General features: G+C 40.4%; 1 protein-coding gene across 1 annotated transcript in view; it reads right to left on the minus strand.

The window, feature by feature from the left end:
* Positions 1–18111, minus strand: part of ABCA12 (ATP binding cassette subfamily A member 12) — a gene marked incomplete at its 5' end in the record, with an annotated part of 290957 nt that overhangs the window by 185531 nt on the left and 87315 nt on the right. Inside the window, 6 exons of the mRNA XM_083369575.1 lie at positions 3305–3424; positions 3828–3967; positions 4882–5086; positions 11534–11698; positions 15482–15655; positions 16591–16715. Of these exons, the coding sequence (XP_083225701.1) occupies positions 3305–3424; positions 3828–3967; positions 4882–5086; positions 11534–11698; positions 15482–15655; positions 16591–16715 (929 nt within the window). The remainder of the gene's footprint in view (positions 1–3304; positions 3425–3827; positions 3968–4881; positions 5087–11533; positions 11699–15481; positions 15656–16590; positions 16716–18111) is intronic.

The raw sequence follows: 18111 nt of genomic DNA on the forward strand, positions 1-18111 counted from the left end.
GGTTGGATGGCCACCTTTCTCAGGCCTGCATATACCGAGCTGTACCTGACCAGCTGCAAGAATGGAACCAGGCAGCGGTAAAATTAGATGTCCAGCTCACCCGCTATGAGAAGCCTCTCCCACCTGAAGCCAAGCCGAGGTCAGAACAAACCAAATGGCAATCACCCCCATGAAATTCTCCAGCTACTGTGATGGCTGAAAGACCCAGGCTACCAATTAAGTGTTTCCGGTGCGGACAGCAGGAACATTGAGCAGAGAAATGCCCAGTCCCCTAACCCCAACAGCAGAACAGACCAGGACCAGCAATGAGAAAGAAACCTGCACAGCAGCTAATGGGAGAGAAATCCAACTGGATGATGCAGGAACCTGTTGCCCAGATAACATCCCCCACATGGGAGGATGCTGGAACTCAGGCTGGATCCACCCCCATTCTACCCTCTTTCAACAGTGACAACGGAGAGAATGACCCGATGGTGAGCCGACATGTCCCACATTTTTTACTAGCTGCCAAGCTCATAATCCCTAAATTGGGTACGCAGGTAGATTTAAAGGTGCTAGTTGATTCTGGATGCTCCCAATGCATCATTAGCTTGCCATTTGCCATGAAACTGGGCATATGAGCAAAACTGCTCTCCAAACCTGTGAGGTTCGAGCAAGCTGATGGCTCCCTGATGGGAGGGACTTTAGTCACACAATTAATGGAGCCCCTATGCCTAGAAATAGGTGAGCACTGGGAATTTATTCACTTCCTGGTGGCCCCCAAAATGACTGGGACTGTGATCTTGGGATTGGGTTGGACAAATGGAAGCCGTTTCTCAGGAATGAGAACTGTGAACTACCTATAGGGCCCAATCCCCCCATCGATGCAACAGATGTTACAGGGAATTTTAGCCCAGCCAATGAGCGAGTGCACATGGCTACCTCATGGCCATCAGGCAAGCAGCTCATCCCCAGCAAGTACCAGGACCTAGCAAAAGCATTTAGTGAGAAAGAATGCGATACCTTGCCTCCCCAATGATTGTTCCATCGAACTGTTGCCAGGGGCCAAACTTCCATGACCAAGAATGTACACTATGTCTCCCCTTGAAAGGGAAGAGATGCAGTGATATGTGGATACAAACCTAGTGAGGGGGTTCATTGAAGGGGCCAAGTCTATTGTGGGAGCCCCTGTTCAAAGAAAAAAAGATTGGTCTCTTTGTCTCTGCATAGACTATAAGGGCCTTAACGCTGCAAGTGTGGGAAAATAAATACCCTCTCCCACTCCTGAAAGACTTACTAACCTACCTGGCGAAGGGGAGTGTCTTCACTAAGTTAGACCTGAGAGAACCATATTACTAGGTGAGAATAAAGGAGGGGGATGAGTGGAAAACGGCCTTCAACTCCCCTTGGGAAGCTACCAGTTCAAAGTCTGCAGGGGCCCCCAGCCATATTAATGCAGTTGATTAATGAGGTCCTACATGATCATTTATACAAAGGGGTTCTGGTGTATCTTGATGACATCCTTGTATACAGTACGACTGACCACATAAGACTGGTTAGAGAAGTGTTAAAGAAACTATTGAATGCCAAACTTTATGTCAAATTGTTGAAATGTGAATTTCACCAAACCTGAGGAGAATTGAGATTCTGGCTTCCATCCATGAGTGCCAATGCTTCGTTCTCATTATTACAGACTTTTTTAGAATAAACAATCATGCAATGTTCTTTGATCTGTCTCATTAGTCAGAACCATGACACTGTAATTGATCTATTTTCCAAACAAGCGCATTTCATTGCTTGCTCAAGACTTCCCTCTGCCCAGAAGCTAACCAAGATGTTTTTGAAACACATATATTGGCTCCATGGAGCCCCAAAGTGGATTATTTCTGACAAGGGGGTCCAATTTACTGCAAAGTTCTGGAAAGAGTTCGTTAAACTGATTGGGTCGACTCAGGGGCTTTCATCAGTTTTTCATCCAAGTACAAATGGAGCGGATAAAAAAGCTAACACAAAGCTAACACAGTACCTCAGATGCTATGTTCATCACCAGCAGACTAATTGGGCTGACCTCCTGCCTTTTCTGCATAATAATGTGCACAATAGCACTGGACTCACCCCATTTAAAATAGTAACAGGTCAAGATTTTGTGCCTATGCTTAAGTACTCCCAGGAGCCTCCTACTTCCCAGACTTTGGATCAACGGGTGACATCTTTCCAGGAGGTTTGGATTAATGTGAAGAAAGCATTGACCAAAGCTACCAAAGTTTACAAGGAGCAGGCAGACAAATGATGTTCTCCTCAAAACTCTTTTTATGTTGGGCAATTAGTTTATCTTTCAACAAAATATTTAAGGTTAAAGTTACCCAGCAGAAAATTGGGCCCAAAATTCCTTCGTCCTTTTCCCACCACAAAAATAATAAACTCTGTTATAGTGGAATTGAATCTTCCACAACTGTTGGGGAAAGTCCGCCCTGTGTTTCATTGTAGTCTGTTGAAACCTGTGTCTGAATCTTCTTTAAGACCTATTCCAAAGAAGCTGCCAGGTCCAGTAGTGGTAGAGTGGGAGACACATTATGAAATAAAATGAATTCTTGACTCTAGGTTGTACAAGGGAAAGTTACAGTACTTCATTGAGTGGAAAGGCTATCCCCTGTCAGAAGCTACATGGGTGAAATGTACCAATGTGAAAGGAGACAGCTTTATGATAAATATCATCTCAAGCCTCAATGAAAAGCTTAACATACTTTTTGTTTCCCCTACAGGAGAGTCTTCCTTTTTGAGAGGGGCTGACTGTCTACAAATGAGCATGGCTGCAGCAATTTTTTCTTCTCATTCTAGGTTGCCACATAGAACGGAGGGAGGGGGGTTGCCCAGGTGCTTTGTTAATCAAAATAATCTTCTGTCCCATGGGAACCAAGGTCATTGGCTGCTCCTGAGACTCGGGACTGGGCGTTGCATTAAAAACCCTGCCAAATTATCATATTGGGGAACATAGTTGCTTGCATAGTTTTTTGAGTGGGACATATTGGGAAATTGTTACTTGTGTATTCAGACTTGGTTTCACTTTTGATTGTGCTGATACTTTGTAATTAATAAACATGTTCTTTGAGGAATTCTCAAGCCTCAAAGTTCTGCTTTATTCATTTCTGTTGGAACCATGATATAGTTATTTTCATATATCTCAATATTTCACCATATAATTTACTGCATTTTCTGGATATGATCTGCACACTGAATATGTAGAATAATAATTAAACCAAACTGGAATTATAAAAAAGAGAGTAACAAGTTAACAATAGTCAATATATAAAATGATGCTTCATACCTTCACCATTGGAAGAGTGTCATTTAATATAGTTAGCGAATCCATGAGCAATGGTGAACGGTCCAACCACTCCTGTGCTTTTTGTGTTAAATCAGCCATCAGTTTCAATGTTGAATTGGACTTATAGAATTGAAACAAACAAATCAAACATTAATATATTTTGTAGGTAGGCAAAGAAGTTATTTTAAAGATTAATGCTTTTAACACAAAGTTTTGCTTTCGTGTTATCATAAAAGCAAGGGACTATTGCTAATAAGATAACAATAGCTCTGAAGACAAATGTGCTAGTACAAATGTTCCTAATTTAAAACTTAGAAAATTTAGTTTATTCCCCAATTAAGTTCCTCTCTCATTTCATTTAAAAGCAATCTCTGAGTTGCTGCTTTTGTAAAATCCACCAAGTTACATATTCTAGAAACTAATAGATTTTTTTCATGAATCAGGTCTTCAAAACAATTTCTGCTAATTTATCAAGAATATTCTAATAATAGTGGATTGTTAATTTTATTTAATATGGCATTACCTTTTCCATGATTGCACGTGTTTCAGGAGTATCTGGAGAATACAGAATCCGCCCACGCAACATGGGCTTTAAGAAAGACCAAATTAAAGCTCCAGAAGGTGTCTTAACTAAGTCCAGAAACAGTGATAAGCAGAACGGTGCTACGGAAGAGACAAGAAAAATATTGGACCATCCAACTGAATCACACGTAATTCAGTGAAATACACTGGTCTGTTAGGATCCTGATGAATCCTCTCTTAACCTTGTGGTCACATACTAATGTAATTCTTTTGAGAAAACTACCCTCCCCAAAGATCTCTATTTGCTTAGCTCAGCCAGAAAAAACCTAATGTTCAGGAAAAGTCTTTCTATTAAGATTAAATGAAAATTTGGAAGGACTACCTGCCAATACATTGTCAGTTTTTCCTTGCATCTGTATAGGATTTTGCTGTGCCAAAGATTCCTCTCACAGTCATGCAAAACTATCACAGTGAGTGAGACTATTAGCCCATCAAAGTCAGTGTCTGGCAGCAAAGCTCTCCATGGCCGTAGTGATAAATTTAATTCTGCTTCCTACTTGAAGCTCTTTTCATTCCACTGGACTGTCTTTATATATCCAAGTAGGAGTAAGCCACAAAACAAGGGTTAATTTTTATTTCAGTGTTCTTAGTGAAATCTTGTCTACATAATTATTTTTAAACAAGAAAAAAATGCAGCACAATTTTAATATTAATTATGAAGTTAGAATAATATTTGAACTGACATTGTAGGAGTTTGGAAAATGGTAGGAAGTTATAAAATCTTTGGAAATTAATTACACTGAAAAAAGGATCCCCTGATATCTTTGCTGTATTTTACAGGCTATACACAGATTTCTACAATCCACAGAATGACCAGATCTAATAAATAAGAAGAGAACTTGGTTTTGTGTAGTTTTAATTGTGCTGATTATATTGTGCTGTTGAAAACAATATAATGAAGTAAAACAGAATTATCCCACACTCTCAGTAACATTGTTTCTGCTTGGTTACACTGAAAGGATCCCATTAGATTTTGCTTCCACTGCCAAACTTACTAGTATCAGATGGAATACTATATTTCTTCATAATATGTTGAATATGTTCATCTTCATCTGCAGAAGAATGGTGAATATTCTGCTCCTCAAAATCAGGTAGCAGAGATTCAAAAAACAAGGGAGTGATTTCATGGTTGCAGAAAGTTTTTGATATAGCTTTCAACATTCTGCTATTTATTGTTAGATTGCTAGCCTCAAACAAAGCCTGTGAAAATAAACAAACAACACAATGATAGAAAAGAAAGCAAGTCAAAGGTGATGAGTAATTAATTGAACCTTGGAATGGGTTTCTAACTGAGATCCAGAGAGCTCCCTAATGTCATTCAGGAAGGCATTATAATCTGGCTGTTATCCCAGGCTTTTGGCACCCCTTTTTGGACTGAGATGCCCTATGCACAGTCACCCACGCCCTTGTCACTTCCCGCCTGGATTACTGCAATGCTCTCTACATGGGGCTGCCCTTGAGGTGTACCTGGAGGCTTCAACTGGTGCAAAATGTGGGCACGTGGGTGCTTATGGGAGTATCTAGATACTCCCATGTCACACCAATCCTGTACGAGCTGCATTGGCTTCCGGTTGCCCTTTGGGTGCGATTCAAGGTGCTGGTAATTACCTTTAAAGCCCTACATGGCTTAGGCCTGGCGTACTTGCAAGACCACCTGCTGCCATTGTCAACCTCCCATCGCCCAGTTCACTCCCACAGAGTCAGCCTCCTCAGGGTTCTGTCGGCCAGGCAATGCCGGCTGGCGACCCCAAGGGGGAGAGCCTTCTCTGTGGGCACACCGACCCTCTGGAATGAACTGCCTCCGGAGCTGCGGACAGCCCCTGACCTTCGATCCTTCCGCTGTGACCTGAAGACATGGCTGTTCCAACAAGCGGGTCTGGACTGATCATGGTTTTTATCGGCTTAAATTGTCCTTTATTTCTCTATTTTGTTTAATTCTTTTTTAATCTTTGTAATATGTTTTTTTTTTAATTTTTTATTGTTGTGAGCCGCCCTGAGTCCTTAGGGAGAAGGGTGGCATATAAATTTAATAAATAAATAAATAAATAAATAAATAAATAAATAAATAAATAAATAAATAAATATAATGAAACAATATATAATTTTTTGGCAAATGTAACCAAGTCAGGATAAAATATTTCAGTGAAAATGCGCCAATTACCACTGGGGTAAATCTTTATAAATATAAAATTAAGTGTTAACTTGTGAAGTGTCCTCTATATTCAGTTGCACAAGGCATTCTTACTGAATCCCCCACTTAAGATAACAACTGTTCATCCTAATAAGTTGTGTCAATTTATCACCATCAAAATAACTGTCTTTTAATCAGCACTGTTTTGTGAATAGTCATTTTACATAATGTAATTTTCATAGTTGACTGGCTTTGCATTTCATCTTCTTCTTATATTGTTATTTTACAACATTTACCTTCTGCTAAACAGAATAACTATTCATATGTCAGACAAAATTGATTTTATCTCATAGGATATTATGCCACAATAACAATGTCAACTGTTAAAATGCTAAAAAAAGTTAGTTATTTCCTGCTCCTTTCAATGAAAAATGTTATATTTATTTGATGGTATATATTATTACAAACTCTATATTACTATTTTTGGAAAAGTCATCATTGTGTTATAAAAATACAAAGCTGAAAACATTGCAATAAATGCCTAAATCATTGCAACTCACTGTGAAACCAACAGCCTTTGTAGAAGTTCTCAAAATTGGCAACATGAAAATAAGAATGCTGTAGTGCAAACCACATCTCCTTTGTGCACATGTCAACATTCCATGCATGTTCAAAAGAAGTAAGTTTGTACTGTGGCATGCCATCCAACATGTTGCTGATTTTGACACACAAACCCCCACTGTATGAAACCACCAAAAACTGAAATAATAAAATATAATATATTAAATGTACTGCAATTTCAAATTAAAGGGAGAGCTAACAAGAATTTGGCAGCAGACTTCAACAGGCACAGAAAACAAGAGAGGAAATGGAATGATGAACTGTTTCACTCAGTTAATGATAATGACAATCAGAATTACAATTAATTAAAAATCAAATATTCTTAATCCTTTGTGTTGTTAAGGGAACTGCTTTAGAATCAACTTTCTTGCTCAGTATACTGTGGAAATGCTGTATTGACATAATATATCTTGATTTAAACAAAGCATTTTACAGAGTACTAACATGATTCTGATTTGCAAGCTTGTTAAAGTATAGGCCAAACAGCTGCTTTGAAAACAGCAAGTACTCATCAAAATGGAAGGGGCACTGGGTGCTACAAGTTTCATTCCCAAGACTTCTACTTTGCAGTACTTTTATTAATTTTGATGAGGTGGAGGAAATTTGCAGATGACTCAAATTGGGTGGGAGAACTAATGTCTTGGAAGACAGAAACTGAATTTGAAACAAAATGGGCCAAAAATAACAAAATGAAATTTTACAGAGATGAATGGCAAGCTCATCATTTAAGTAATAGAAGGCACAAGTAAACTGTAAAAGATGCTTAGAGGGCAACAGAACCTGTGCAAAATATCTTGGAATTTTGATCATTACCGAACTTTGATATGATGCAATTGAAGTAGCGATGTCAATGCTGCTAACATCGGATGTTCTTGCTTTGACAAAAGATGAAGAAGCAGCTATTTCATATTTCTACTTGTGTATCACTTTTAGACTTACAGTTAGATGAAGAAGGGAGGGGGAAGGAAGAATGCATGGGGAATTAGTTAGACATAATAACCAGTAGCGGAGCAGTTTCAAGGTTGAATGTAATAAGAGGTGATAAGAAAGAACTGGGGGGTTAAGCTAAGGAGGGAGAACTAACCCTTCAAACTAATTGGAGAATGTGATTTATGACAGCAATGAAAGGAGCAAATTGTGTTTCAATATCAGGGGCACAAATAGGCTTGAAAGTACTAGTTGATTCTGGCTGCTCTCAATGCATCATTAGCCTGTCTTTTGCCCTGAGACTGGGCATATGAGCTAAACCACTCTCCAAACCTGTGAGGTTTGAGCAAGCCAATGGGTCCCTAATGGGAGGGACTTTAGTCACACAATTAATGGAGCCCTTACGCCTAGAAATAGGCAAACATTGGGAGTTTATTCGCTTCCTGGTGGCTCCAAAAATGACTAAGGCTGTGATCCTAGGGCTAGCCTGGTTAGACAAATGGAATCCATTTATCTGGTGAGAGAAAGGAATGAGAACTCTGAGACTACCTATAGGGCCTGATCCCCCCATTGATTCAACAGATGTTACAGAGGATTTTAGCCCACCCAATGAGCAAGCGCACATGGCTGCCTCACGGCCACCAGGCGAGCTGCTCAACACCAACGAGTACCAGGACCTAGCAGAGGCATTAAGCCAGAAAGAATTTGATACCTTGCCTCATCACTGCCCCAATGATTGTTCCATTGAACTGTTGCTGGGGGCCAAACTTCCACAAGCAAGAATGTATGCTATGTCCCCCCTCTTGAAATGGAGCAGATGCATCGATATGTAGATACAAACCTAGCGAGGAAATTCATTGAACAGGCCAGGTCTACTATGGGAGACCCTGTGTTGTTCAAAGAAAAAAAAGATGGGTCTCTTCATCTCTGCGTGGAATATAAAGGTCTGAACACAGTGAATGTGGAAAATAAATACCCCCTCCCCCTCCTGAAGGATGTACTAACCCCCTGGCAAAAGGGAATGTCTTCATTAAATTAGACCTGAGAGAAGCATATTACCAGGTGAGAATAAAGGAGGGGGATGAGTGGAAAATTGTCTTCAACTGTCCCTTGGAAAGCTACCAGTTCAAAGTCATACCAATGGTTCAAAGACAATCAGACCTCTCTAACATGCAGGGATGGTCTGGCTTACAAGGGGAGGAAATTGTACTTGCCTGAAGCCCTCCATCTTAACCCTCTCAAATACATCCATGATGTCAAACAGGCTGGACACTTCGGCTATCTAAAAACTCTACATCTCATCCGCTGGCAATTTTGGTGGCCGGGACTAAAACGAGACATGGAAAACTATGTCAGGAGCTGTACTGTATGTGCCACCATGAAAAGAATCCCAGGGAAAACCCCTGGGTTACTGCAGTCGGTGGCCAACCCTTCTCAACCATGGGAAGAAATTGCTATGGACTTTATAGTAGACCTACCTGAAAGTAGAGGAAATACTGTCATCTGGACTGTTATAGACCTGTTTTCAAAACAGGCTCATTTTATCACCTGCAAAGGACTCCCATCGGCCCAACACCTGACTAAATTGTTCCTATTGGCTACATGGTGCCCCTAAGCGAGTAATTTCAGACAGAGGGGTGCAGTTCACAGTGAAATTTTGGAGGAATTTTCTTAAATTAATTGGATCATCTCAAGGCTTATCAACTGCTTTTCACCCGGCTACTAATGGGGCTGCAGAATCCGCTAACAAAATGGTGGAACAATATCTCAGATGCTATGTTTCTTACCAACAAACAAACTGGACCGACCTCCTCCCTTTCGCAGAGGTGGCTTACAATAATTCAGTACACAGCAGCACCAGCTACAATCCTTTCCGGGTAGCCACAGGGAAAGAATTCAACCCCATACCTGAATACCCTCAGTTGCCCTCTGCTTCCCAGACACTTGATCAATGGGTGAGGGGTTGGGAAGGAGTTTGGAAAAACACAAAATCTTTAAAAAAGACTTTTGAGACCTACAAAAAGCAGGTTGATAAAAAGAGAGCTCCCCAAAGGAAGTTCCAAGTTGGGGAAAAGGTTTATTTGTCAACCAAATACTTACACCTTAAACTACCCAAGAGGAAATTAGGACTGAAATTCTTGGGGCCTTTCTCCATCATGAGAATCATCAACCCAGTCACAATAGAATTGAAACTCCCTAGACTTTGGGGAAAAATTCACCCAGTTTTCCATTGTAGCTTACTGAAACCTTTTTGAGCCTCCACTTTAAGACTTCCCCCAAAGAAGGCACCCGGACCTCTCATAGTAGCGGGTCAGACCCATTATGAAGTGAAACATATTCTTGACTCTAGAATTTTTAAGGGAAAATTGCAGTACCTAGTACAATGGAAGGGATACTCATTGTCTGAAGCCACTTGGGTGAAATCTAGCGATGTGAAAGCTGACAGACTCATCAAAAGGTTTTATGAGAAACACCCCAGCAAACCAAAAATCAGCTCCTAATTTAGGTTTTTGTTTACATTACAGAATCTGTCCATTTTGTAAGGGGGGCCGGATGTCAACGCTGTTAACATTGGATGTTCTTGCTTTGACAAAAGATGAAGAAGCAGCTATTTCATATTTCTACTTGTGTATCACTTTTAGACTTACAGTTAGATGAAGAAGGGAGGGGGAAGGAAGAATGCATGAGGAAATAGTTAGACATAATAACCAGTAGCTGAGCAGTTTCAAGGTTGAATGTAATAAGAGGTGATAAGAAAGAACTGGGGTGTTAAGCTAAGGAGGAAGAACTAACCCTTCAAACTAATTGGAGAATGTGATTTATGACAGCAACGAAAGGAGCGAATTGTGTTTCAATGTTATTGTGCTTAGGGGAGGGGAATCCAGATTCCAGCTTCTCCCAAGCATTGCCGATGTTATATCGCTCTAATAAAAGACTTTTAAGGTAAACAATGCCTCAGAGTTCTTTGAAGAGCTCATCCGTTGGAAACTTGACACAGATGATGTGATGTGATATGATGTGACTGCAAAAAAGGCAAATACGGATGTATTCTTCAAGAGAAGAATCTACATACCATTAAAAATCTTATATCTGTAACCATTATTTGGGTGAAACAGTGCATCACAGTTTTTGAACCAAGGTACCTCAAAATGGAGTAACTTACAAAATGCATCCAAAATTTGGAACCTATGACTCCCCTGGAATTGAAATTTGGCAAATTTTTGGTTGCTTCAGGGCTGCCACATACACATTTATGTTTAGTAGACAGTTCTTGCTTTAACCCTCTAGCAGCTGAGTAGACTAGACACTTCATTGGCTGCTGGTCCCACCATAGCCATCCAGAGGTCAAGTGTAGTCATCCCACTATCAGCTGACAGAGGATGATATCAGACACCAAGAATCAAGAAAGATGTGTGGAGTTAGTTCTGAACAGGTTTTTTTCCCTTCACTTAGAGATAAAAATCTGGCCAAACTAAAGCAACTACTTATTTATTTATTAAATTTAGATGCTGCTCATCTTGCTTAGAAGTGACTCTAGGTAGTGGTGGGATTCAGCTGGTTTGCACCACTTCAGCAGAACCAGTAGCTATTTTTTTGTTGCCCAGGCCCAGAATGGACTTCCGGAAGCGGCATCCACACAGAGAACTGGTTGTTCACATATTTGAATTTCACCACTGATTCTAGGTGGCTTACAGACAGAGTAATAAGTAATAAATAAGACAGACAGGATAAAATAAAAGGTAAATAAAAGGAAGCAAAAACTGTCAATATTTCTTCTCTGAAATGCTGAAATCTATTTGTTCTCCTTCAGTGTGACATTGTGGCTTCTAATCTAATAAGAATCCCTCCCATAATATGTTGCAACTGATAATTTGACTTTTGTGCAAATTACACACTTTCTAGACTTCTGATATTTTTCTTTTTTATACAATTCTAGCTTCTAAGAATTAACACATTTTAAAACAAACCTTAGAAAGTGGTGCATGTCTTGTCATCCTCAGTTTTTTCAGGGAATGAATTGCATCTAAGAGTGGATGAACATTGGATACAAGCTGCATCCTCAAGTGATCCATGTTTTTCAGAAGTTCTAATGCCTTATCCACAGGAATTTGAAATTCTTTAGGGAAAAACATCTAGAGAAGCCCACAAAGAGCAACATCATAATCCAAACTAAACATATTTTTAAAAGAGACATGTGTGATATATTTCATTCAACTGATACTAAATAAAGCATTAAAGTTTAATTAATTATCTTGCTCAAATCACAATATATTTAGACCTTCTTTGACTGAATTGGGCTTAAAAGATTATATACCTAAAGGCCACATTCTCAAAAGATCAAAATTCATATATTTGAGGGAGAGAATGGAACTATGAAAAGCAGTCTATTTTCTGCTAAGTTCAATAAGAATTGTTATTATTCCTGTATTCTCCAGTTCATGGAAAGTTCATCATGCTTCACTCTGCTGCATCCTTTAAAATCAACATTTCAGTATCAGTACCATTTGTTAGTTCCACAACTTACCATTCCTGTCTCTACCCCTTGCCAAGAAGTCAGTAATTATAGTATACAGTATTCATAATTTCAAGGTTCTACTTGCTGAATTTGAAGACATGAATTTTGGAGATCTTATTAGTCTATTACTATGTGGAGGCATCCTCGTGAATCAAATAATATTGTTACAACTGAACAAATGGCTAATGTCTTTTCAGATTTCTTATCTGGTAAGTAATAATATCCCTTTTGAATAAATCCACCCTATCCGTGAAACACAGTATGTTTAGATTTTGCACTGAGATTTAGGGATGTCAATTTGAGCATTGCATACTGCTGGATAAATACAATCTCTACTTAAAATTTCAATTTAAATGTTCATATAACTCCAAATATTTCAATGAATTCTACAGAATCACTCATTTAAATACAAGTAGTCCTCTAGTTACGAGTGTAATGGAGCCTGCACATTCCACTCTTAACTCAGAAAACTCATGGGAGTGAATCTCATACCTTGAATGAGATCACTCCCTTGTTCATTAAAATGCCCGCAGCTCATTAAGTGCACATGAGGTATCTCAGGGTGGGGAAGGCCATGGGGGGGGGACTAGAGATGGATCAGGCCCCCAAGGTCTCCCCAACCCAGTAAGAAACCTCATGCTTACCCCTCCCTTCTTGCTGTGCCAGACTCGCTTACTTTGAAAAGATCTGTCTCCTCTCTGCTGCGGCTCCTGCTTTTGAGGGACAGGAGAGTCCATGGAAGCCTCTGGTGCTATAATATCACACGGGTTCAGGCACCTATTCTCTTTCACAGAGAATGGGTGCCTGAATTCTCACGCTGTTTGCAGTGCCTGCCTCCTGCTTCCCCTCAACTCTGGAGCCATGCAACTGCCACCCCTGGAACAGAGATCAGGGGAGGCTTCTGCATGCCTCCAGAGGTTGGATCCAGGCCTCAGAGGACTGCTCCAAGCTGCTGCCACCCAGAACAGAGCTTCCAGAGGTTGGATCCAGGCCTTGGAGGGGTCCTCCAAGCCGTTTGCACCTGGAACGGAGATTGGGGGGTGATTCTGCATACCTCCGGAGGTTGGATCCAGCCCTCGGAGGAGTCCTCCAAGCTGCTGCCACCCAGAAGAGAGCTTCCAGAGGTTGGATCCAGCCCTTGGAGGGGTCCTTCAAGCTGCTGCTGGCCAGAACAGAGCTTTCAGAGGTTGGATCCAGGCCTCGGGGGGGAGTCCTCCAAGCTATTTGCACCCCGAACAGAGATCAGGGGGCACTTCTGCATGCCTCCAGAGTTGGATCCAGCTCTCAGAGGGGTCCTCCAAGCTGCTGCTGTCTGGAATGAAGCTTCTGAAGGTTGGATCCTGGCCTTGGAAGGATCCTCCAAGCCATTTGCGCCTGGAACGAAGATCGGAGGGAGGCTTCTGCATGCCTCCGGAGGTTGGATCCAGGCCTCGTAAACTCCATTCTGGGCAGCAGCAGCTTGGAGAAGTCCTCCGAGGCCAGGATCCAACTTCTGGATCCAGAGGTATGCAAAACACCCCCCCAATCTCTGTTTCAGGTGCAAACAGCTTGAAGGATCCCTCCAAGGCCTGGATCCAACCTCTGGAAGCTCCGTTCTGGTTGGCAGCAGCTTGGAGGACCCCTCCAAGGGCTGGATCCAACCTCTGGGGGCATGCAGAAGCCTCCCCTGGCCTTTGTTCCAGGTGGCTAGGAGGAGGCCTCTGAGGCTCCAGGGTCAATGGCTTTCTCCCTCAGTTGAAGGCTTCAGGCCTGCCTTCAGGCTGAAAGGAGTTAGGGGCAGGAGCAGGAGACAGGCACCTTTCACACAGAGAATGAAAGTTTCTGAGGTCCATGATTGGCACAACTTCAAACACTCATGCGAGATCACAGACTCCAGATCCATGGAATCTCAGTGTGAAAAGCATTTGCAAGCTGACTCTCCTCTCCAAGAGGATTTTTGCAAGGTAAGTGAGTCCGGCGCAGCAGGAAGGGAGGGGGAAGCAGTTGTGAGGAGTGTGGGGGGAATAGGGTGAATGTTGCAGTGCCACTGAAGTCACTCATAAGGGTGAACAATTGCCATTTGTAATTTTGGGACTTGCTTATAAACACTAGGGAGCGCTGATCATGTATCTTTGAACGAGCCTTAAGTGTACACTCATAACTCGGGGATTACCTGTATCTTCTACAAAGGAGTATATACACTGTCCAATTATAGTCTTGGAAGCACAACAATAATTAATAGTGACAATAGTTACACTAAGACTTTGAGCAATATTATAAACTAAATTTAGTTAGAATATTCTTTTTAAATGATTTTTTGAAATATATTATACCGGTAGTTGTTTTTTCTATTATTCTTATTTCCCTGGAAGGTAAAAAACAAAACAAAAACCACCCAGAAACACCCCCCCCCATAGAGTCTCACTTCATTCTTTCAGGGATTGCTTCAGAGATGAAGTGAAGAGATTTAAATTTTCCATTTACTACTAAAGCAATCACTGAACAGAAATAAGCTTGGATGCAGGAACTCAAGCTACTATGTCCCCATCTTTTAAAATCCTCAGTGGTATAATGTAGTTAACCTCTTCATTTGCTACACACCTCTGCTCAGGTAGATGAAGGGAGATCAGTGCCAGCATATAGAAGAATGGGGGAATTAAACATGTTCCTCCTTAGTGAAATCCTGCTCCTGGATATGTCCATAAGATTTATTTTAGCAAAAATATGGAAATGATTCGCCACTGTCTTCTTCCAACATGTTTTTTCAACTTCTCAGTCTAGCTAATAGTCTGAGATTTCCCAATGACCTCTCAGGGAAGTCTTCATCAGATTGAAATCAGTTTAACTTTTTGTGATGAGTTAAAGTCCACTAGGTTTTACCACCTGCAGTGGCATAAGGGGGAAAATCCAGGCTTAAATAGGCTTAATAGAACCCTTTTAAAGCAAAATACATTTGTATGTGTGTAAGAGTGTGACATTGAGGCCACTTTATGTATTTCATAAGTATAAATAGTCTGCTTTCTTCCCTCTGCTATATGAAACATACATATTTTGCTAATGATCATATAAAGAAATACTATGCATGTTCATGTATTATAAATGCTATTATTATTAACACCTTACTTTTCACTTATAGATCTCAGCACTTTATATGAGTTGTGCTCCATAATTCTGTCTGGTATCTATATATTGAAAAGTATCCTCGTCTACACCTGTTCCTTCCTTCCAAATAAACATGCTAAAGAGTCATCTCTACTGGTATTCATAACATTTTAATTTCAATCATGTTGGACCACAAAGTTGCCCAAGTCGCATCTGGTCCCATTAAATTGATGTATCCCTTTAAAATGGGCTGTTTATCCCATGGATCCCCCCCCCTTATGCATAGAATGGCAAAGAAAAGCAAACACATGAAACAAACCTTATAGATGAATTTGTAGACATCTAAGTAACGCAGAAATGTGATCCCCAAAAGATAAGATTTGTAAGCCCTTTCTGCAAAGGAGAAGTTGCAGAATTGTTTTGCTATAATTTCCAGCTTAGCATCATCAGTATCAGTATTACAGGACTCTAGCTGCAGTATTTGAAATATCAGCTGTATTGGCATGAAAAAAAGCAGAGTGGTAAATACTAAACTCTCACTATACAGGTTAAATTAAGCAGCTCTCTTTAAAACCACTGACCTAGACCATTTAACAAAGCAGCAGATAGATAGTTGTTATATCAGGCAGTTTCTTAACATCTCGTAAGCAAAAACAGGAATCAAAGCACTCAAATTCTTGAGCTTTAACTATTAATATATTAATTTTTGTATCTTGCTATTTCATGATCAAGAACAAGAACTTATTGATGAAATGCAAGCATATGCTATATTCATGTTTCCAATATTGTTGCCTGCCCTAACGCTTCCTTAGTTGGGTATGGCTTAACATAGACTTTCTTTCCTCTGGTGAACACATACATATATATCTATTTTTTATTGCATGGTGAAACAGACTATATATGTTTCCCAATTTAAAAACTTGCTGTGTAAAATCAGAAACAAACACCCTGATCTAACTATTACTCAACCCACATTTAAGGTAATGTAGTTTTTTATAAACCTTATTCAAACAGATTTATAAAAAATGTGAAAAACAGAATTAAACATTTTGGAAAGCCTCTGCTTTTTCTCTATATGTAACTGTCATTTTGGGATGTTAACTGACAATCAGCCAGTTTATTTTTTAATGTCCCTTTCTCTCAACAATTAACTTTTTACCTGTAGCACTGGGATTTAATTTTTTTTTCATCTATGTATCAGCATCACTTTTTGCCCACTGAATAGAATGTCAGACTATCATAGGCTGAAATATTATGGTTTGATTTGGAAGTGAACCTATATTATTAGACAGATACATCACTGAAAAAGATGAGTTACCCACTGATATCAACCATTCAGTCACACCTAATTTTTACACAGATGAGCATGTATGATATAATCTCTGAAAAGTCATCTTAGCTTATAGTTATTATTCCTAAAAAACTTGCCTGTGTTTTGTTTTCTGAAAGAGGCATTTCTGTGAAAGCACTGATACTTTTGGTAGACATTCCTACAATATTTCTGAGATCATTCTTGAGGCCATCAGCATTTCGGAACAGATCTATGACCATATCTTTAAAACATCACAGAACAAAAGTTTAAAATTAAAAAGTCTGTTAATGGTATGCAAAAGAAAAGTGCTTTATGCTATAAAGTAATAATCTGAATAAGAAAATATTCAAAATGTTTATTCTCCTATTTAAAATTAATTTGTATTTTTATTTCAAAGAGAAACTTGAGCAAGCACATACATTTACAATTATTTGGTATTCTTTTTTAAAAATAAATAAATAAATAAACCATTATGTTTATAAAAAATTAAGCCTATTTTCATACTTCTTCAATTTCATCTGACTCTTTCATTTCAGAAGCATAAGAAATACATATTTTTAAATGAATGTTAATTTCCCTTCTTATTTAAATTATATCAGATGAATATGTTTGGTGATCAATATATTCTATTTATTTTTATACCAGTTCCCTCTGAAAAAAAATCAGTATTGCTGTAATTAATTAAAATTCAAAATTTAAAAAAACTGTTATTTTCTCATCAACAAGTTGAGCAATCCCTAATAATGCAGACAATATTATTAGTCAGTAACTGTATTTTCTGAATAGATATGGACACCTCATTTAATTATCTTTAGAACAGCACTTGATTTCCTTTTGGGGGGGAGGGGGACGAGGTTACGCTCAAGTCAGCCTTGACTCCTGGTGACTACACTGACAAATCCATGAAGATTTTTTGGCAACATTTTAGTACTCCAAATGGTTTTCCTTCTTCAACTTTGTGTTTAAGGCAGGACTAGTTCCACAGTTTCAGTTGATTGCAAAATAAATATAAGGGGCTTCATCGGTCTGGACCCCTACGACCCTGAGTCCTCCCATGACAAGGCCCTGCTGATCGCTGGCTCCGAGGGTGGTGGCGGCAAATGTGACTCAATCCTCAGCAAGCCCTTTTTTGCTGCCTCCTGCCCAATGCCGCTGCCATAAGGCCACGGAACAAGCCGGGCAGAGGTAAGGAACCAGGTCAGGGCAGCGGGAGAAGGGCATTCTGCAAGGGTTGGCTCTGACGCATGTAGAGCTGCTGCCTCACTTTCTGTGTTGTGCCGGGGCTAGATTGGGCTGGACTGGACTGGGTGCGGAGCCTCCTTGCCACTTCTTCCCCCACAGACATCAGGAGCACCCATGCCACCTACTACTTGTCTTGGGGCACCTGCCACCATCCCGTGCTCTCCAGCCCATCACCAGCCAGCCAGGCACACTGAGGTCAGGCCTCAGCAGATGGAGGCCGGAGGGGAGCGGGAGCCATGGCTGCCTGGATCCTCTGCCTGAGGACGTGTGCAGGGAGAGGTGCCGCCCAGCTTGGTAAGCTACGGTCTGCCCGCAGAAGGAGCAGGAGGAGGAGGGCTGGCCGGGGATGAGCGTAGGGCTACCCACGGGAGGAATCTGACCAGCCCCAGCCTGGA

This window comes from Vipera ursinii, assembly GCF_947247035.1.
Source record: "Vipera ursinii genome assembly, chromosome: 1".
Taxonomy (NCBI): Eukaryota; Metazoa; Chordata; class Lepidosauria; order Squamata; family Viperidae; genus Vipera; species Vipera ursinii.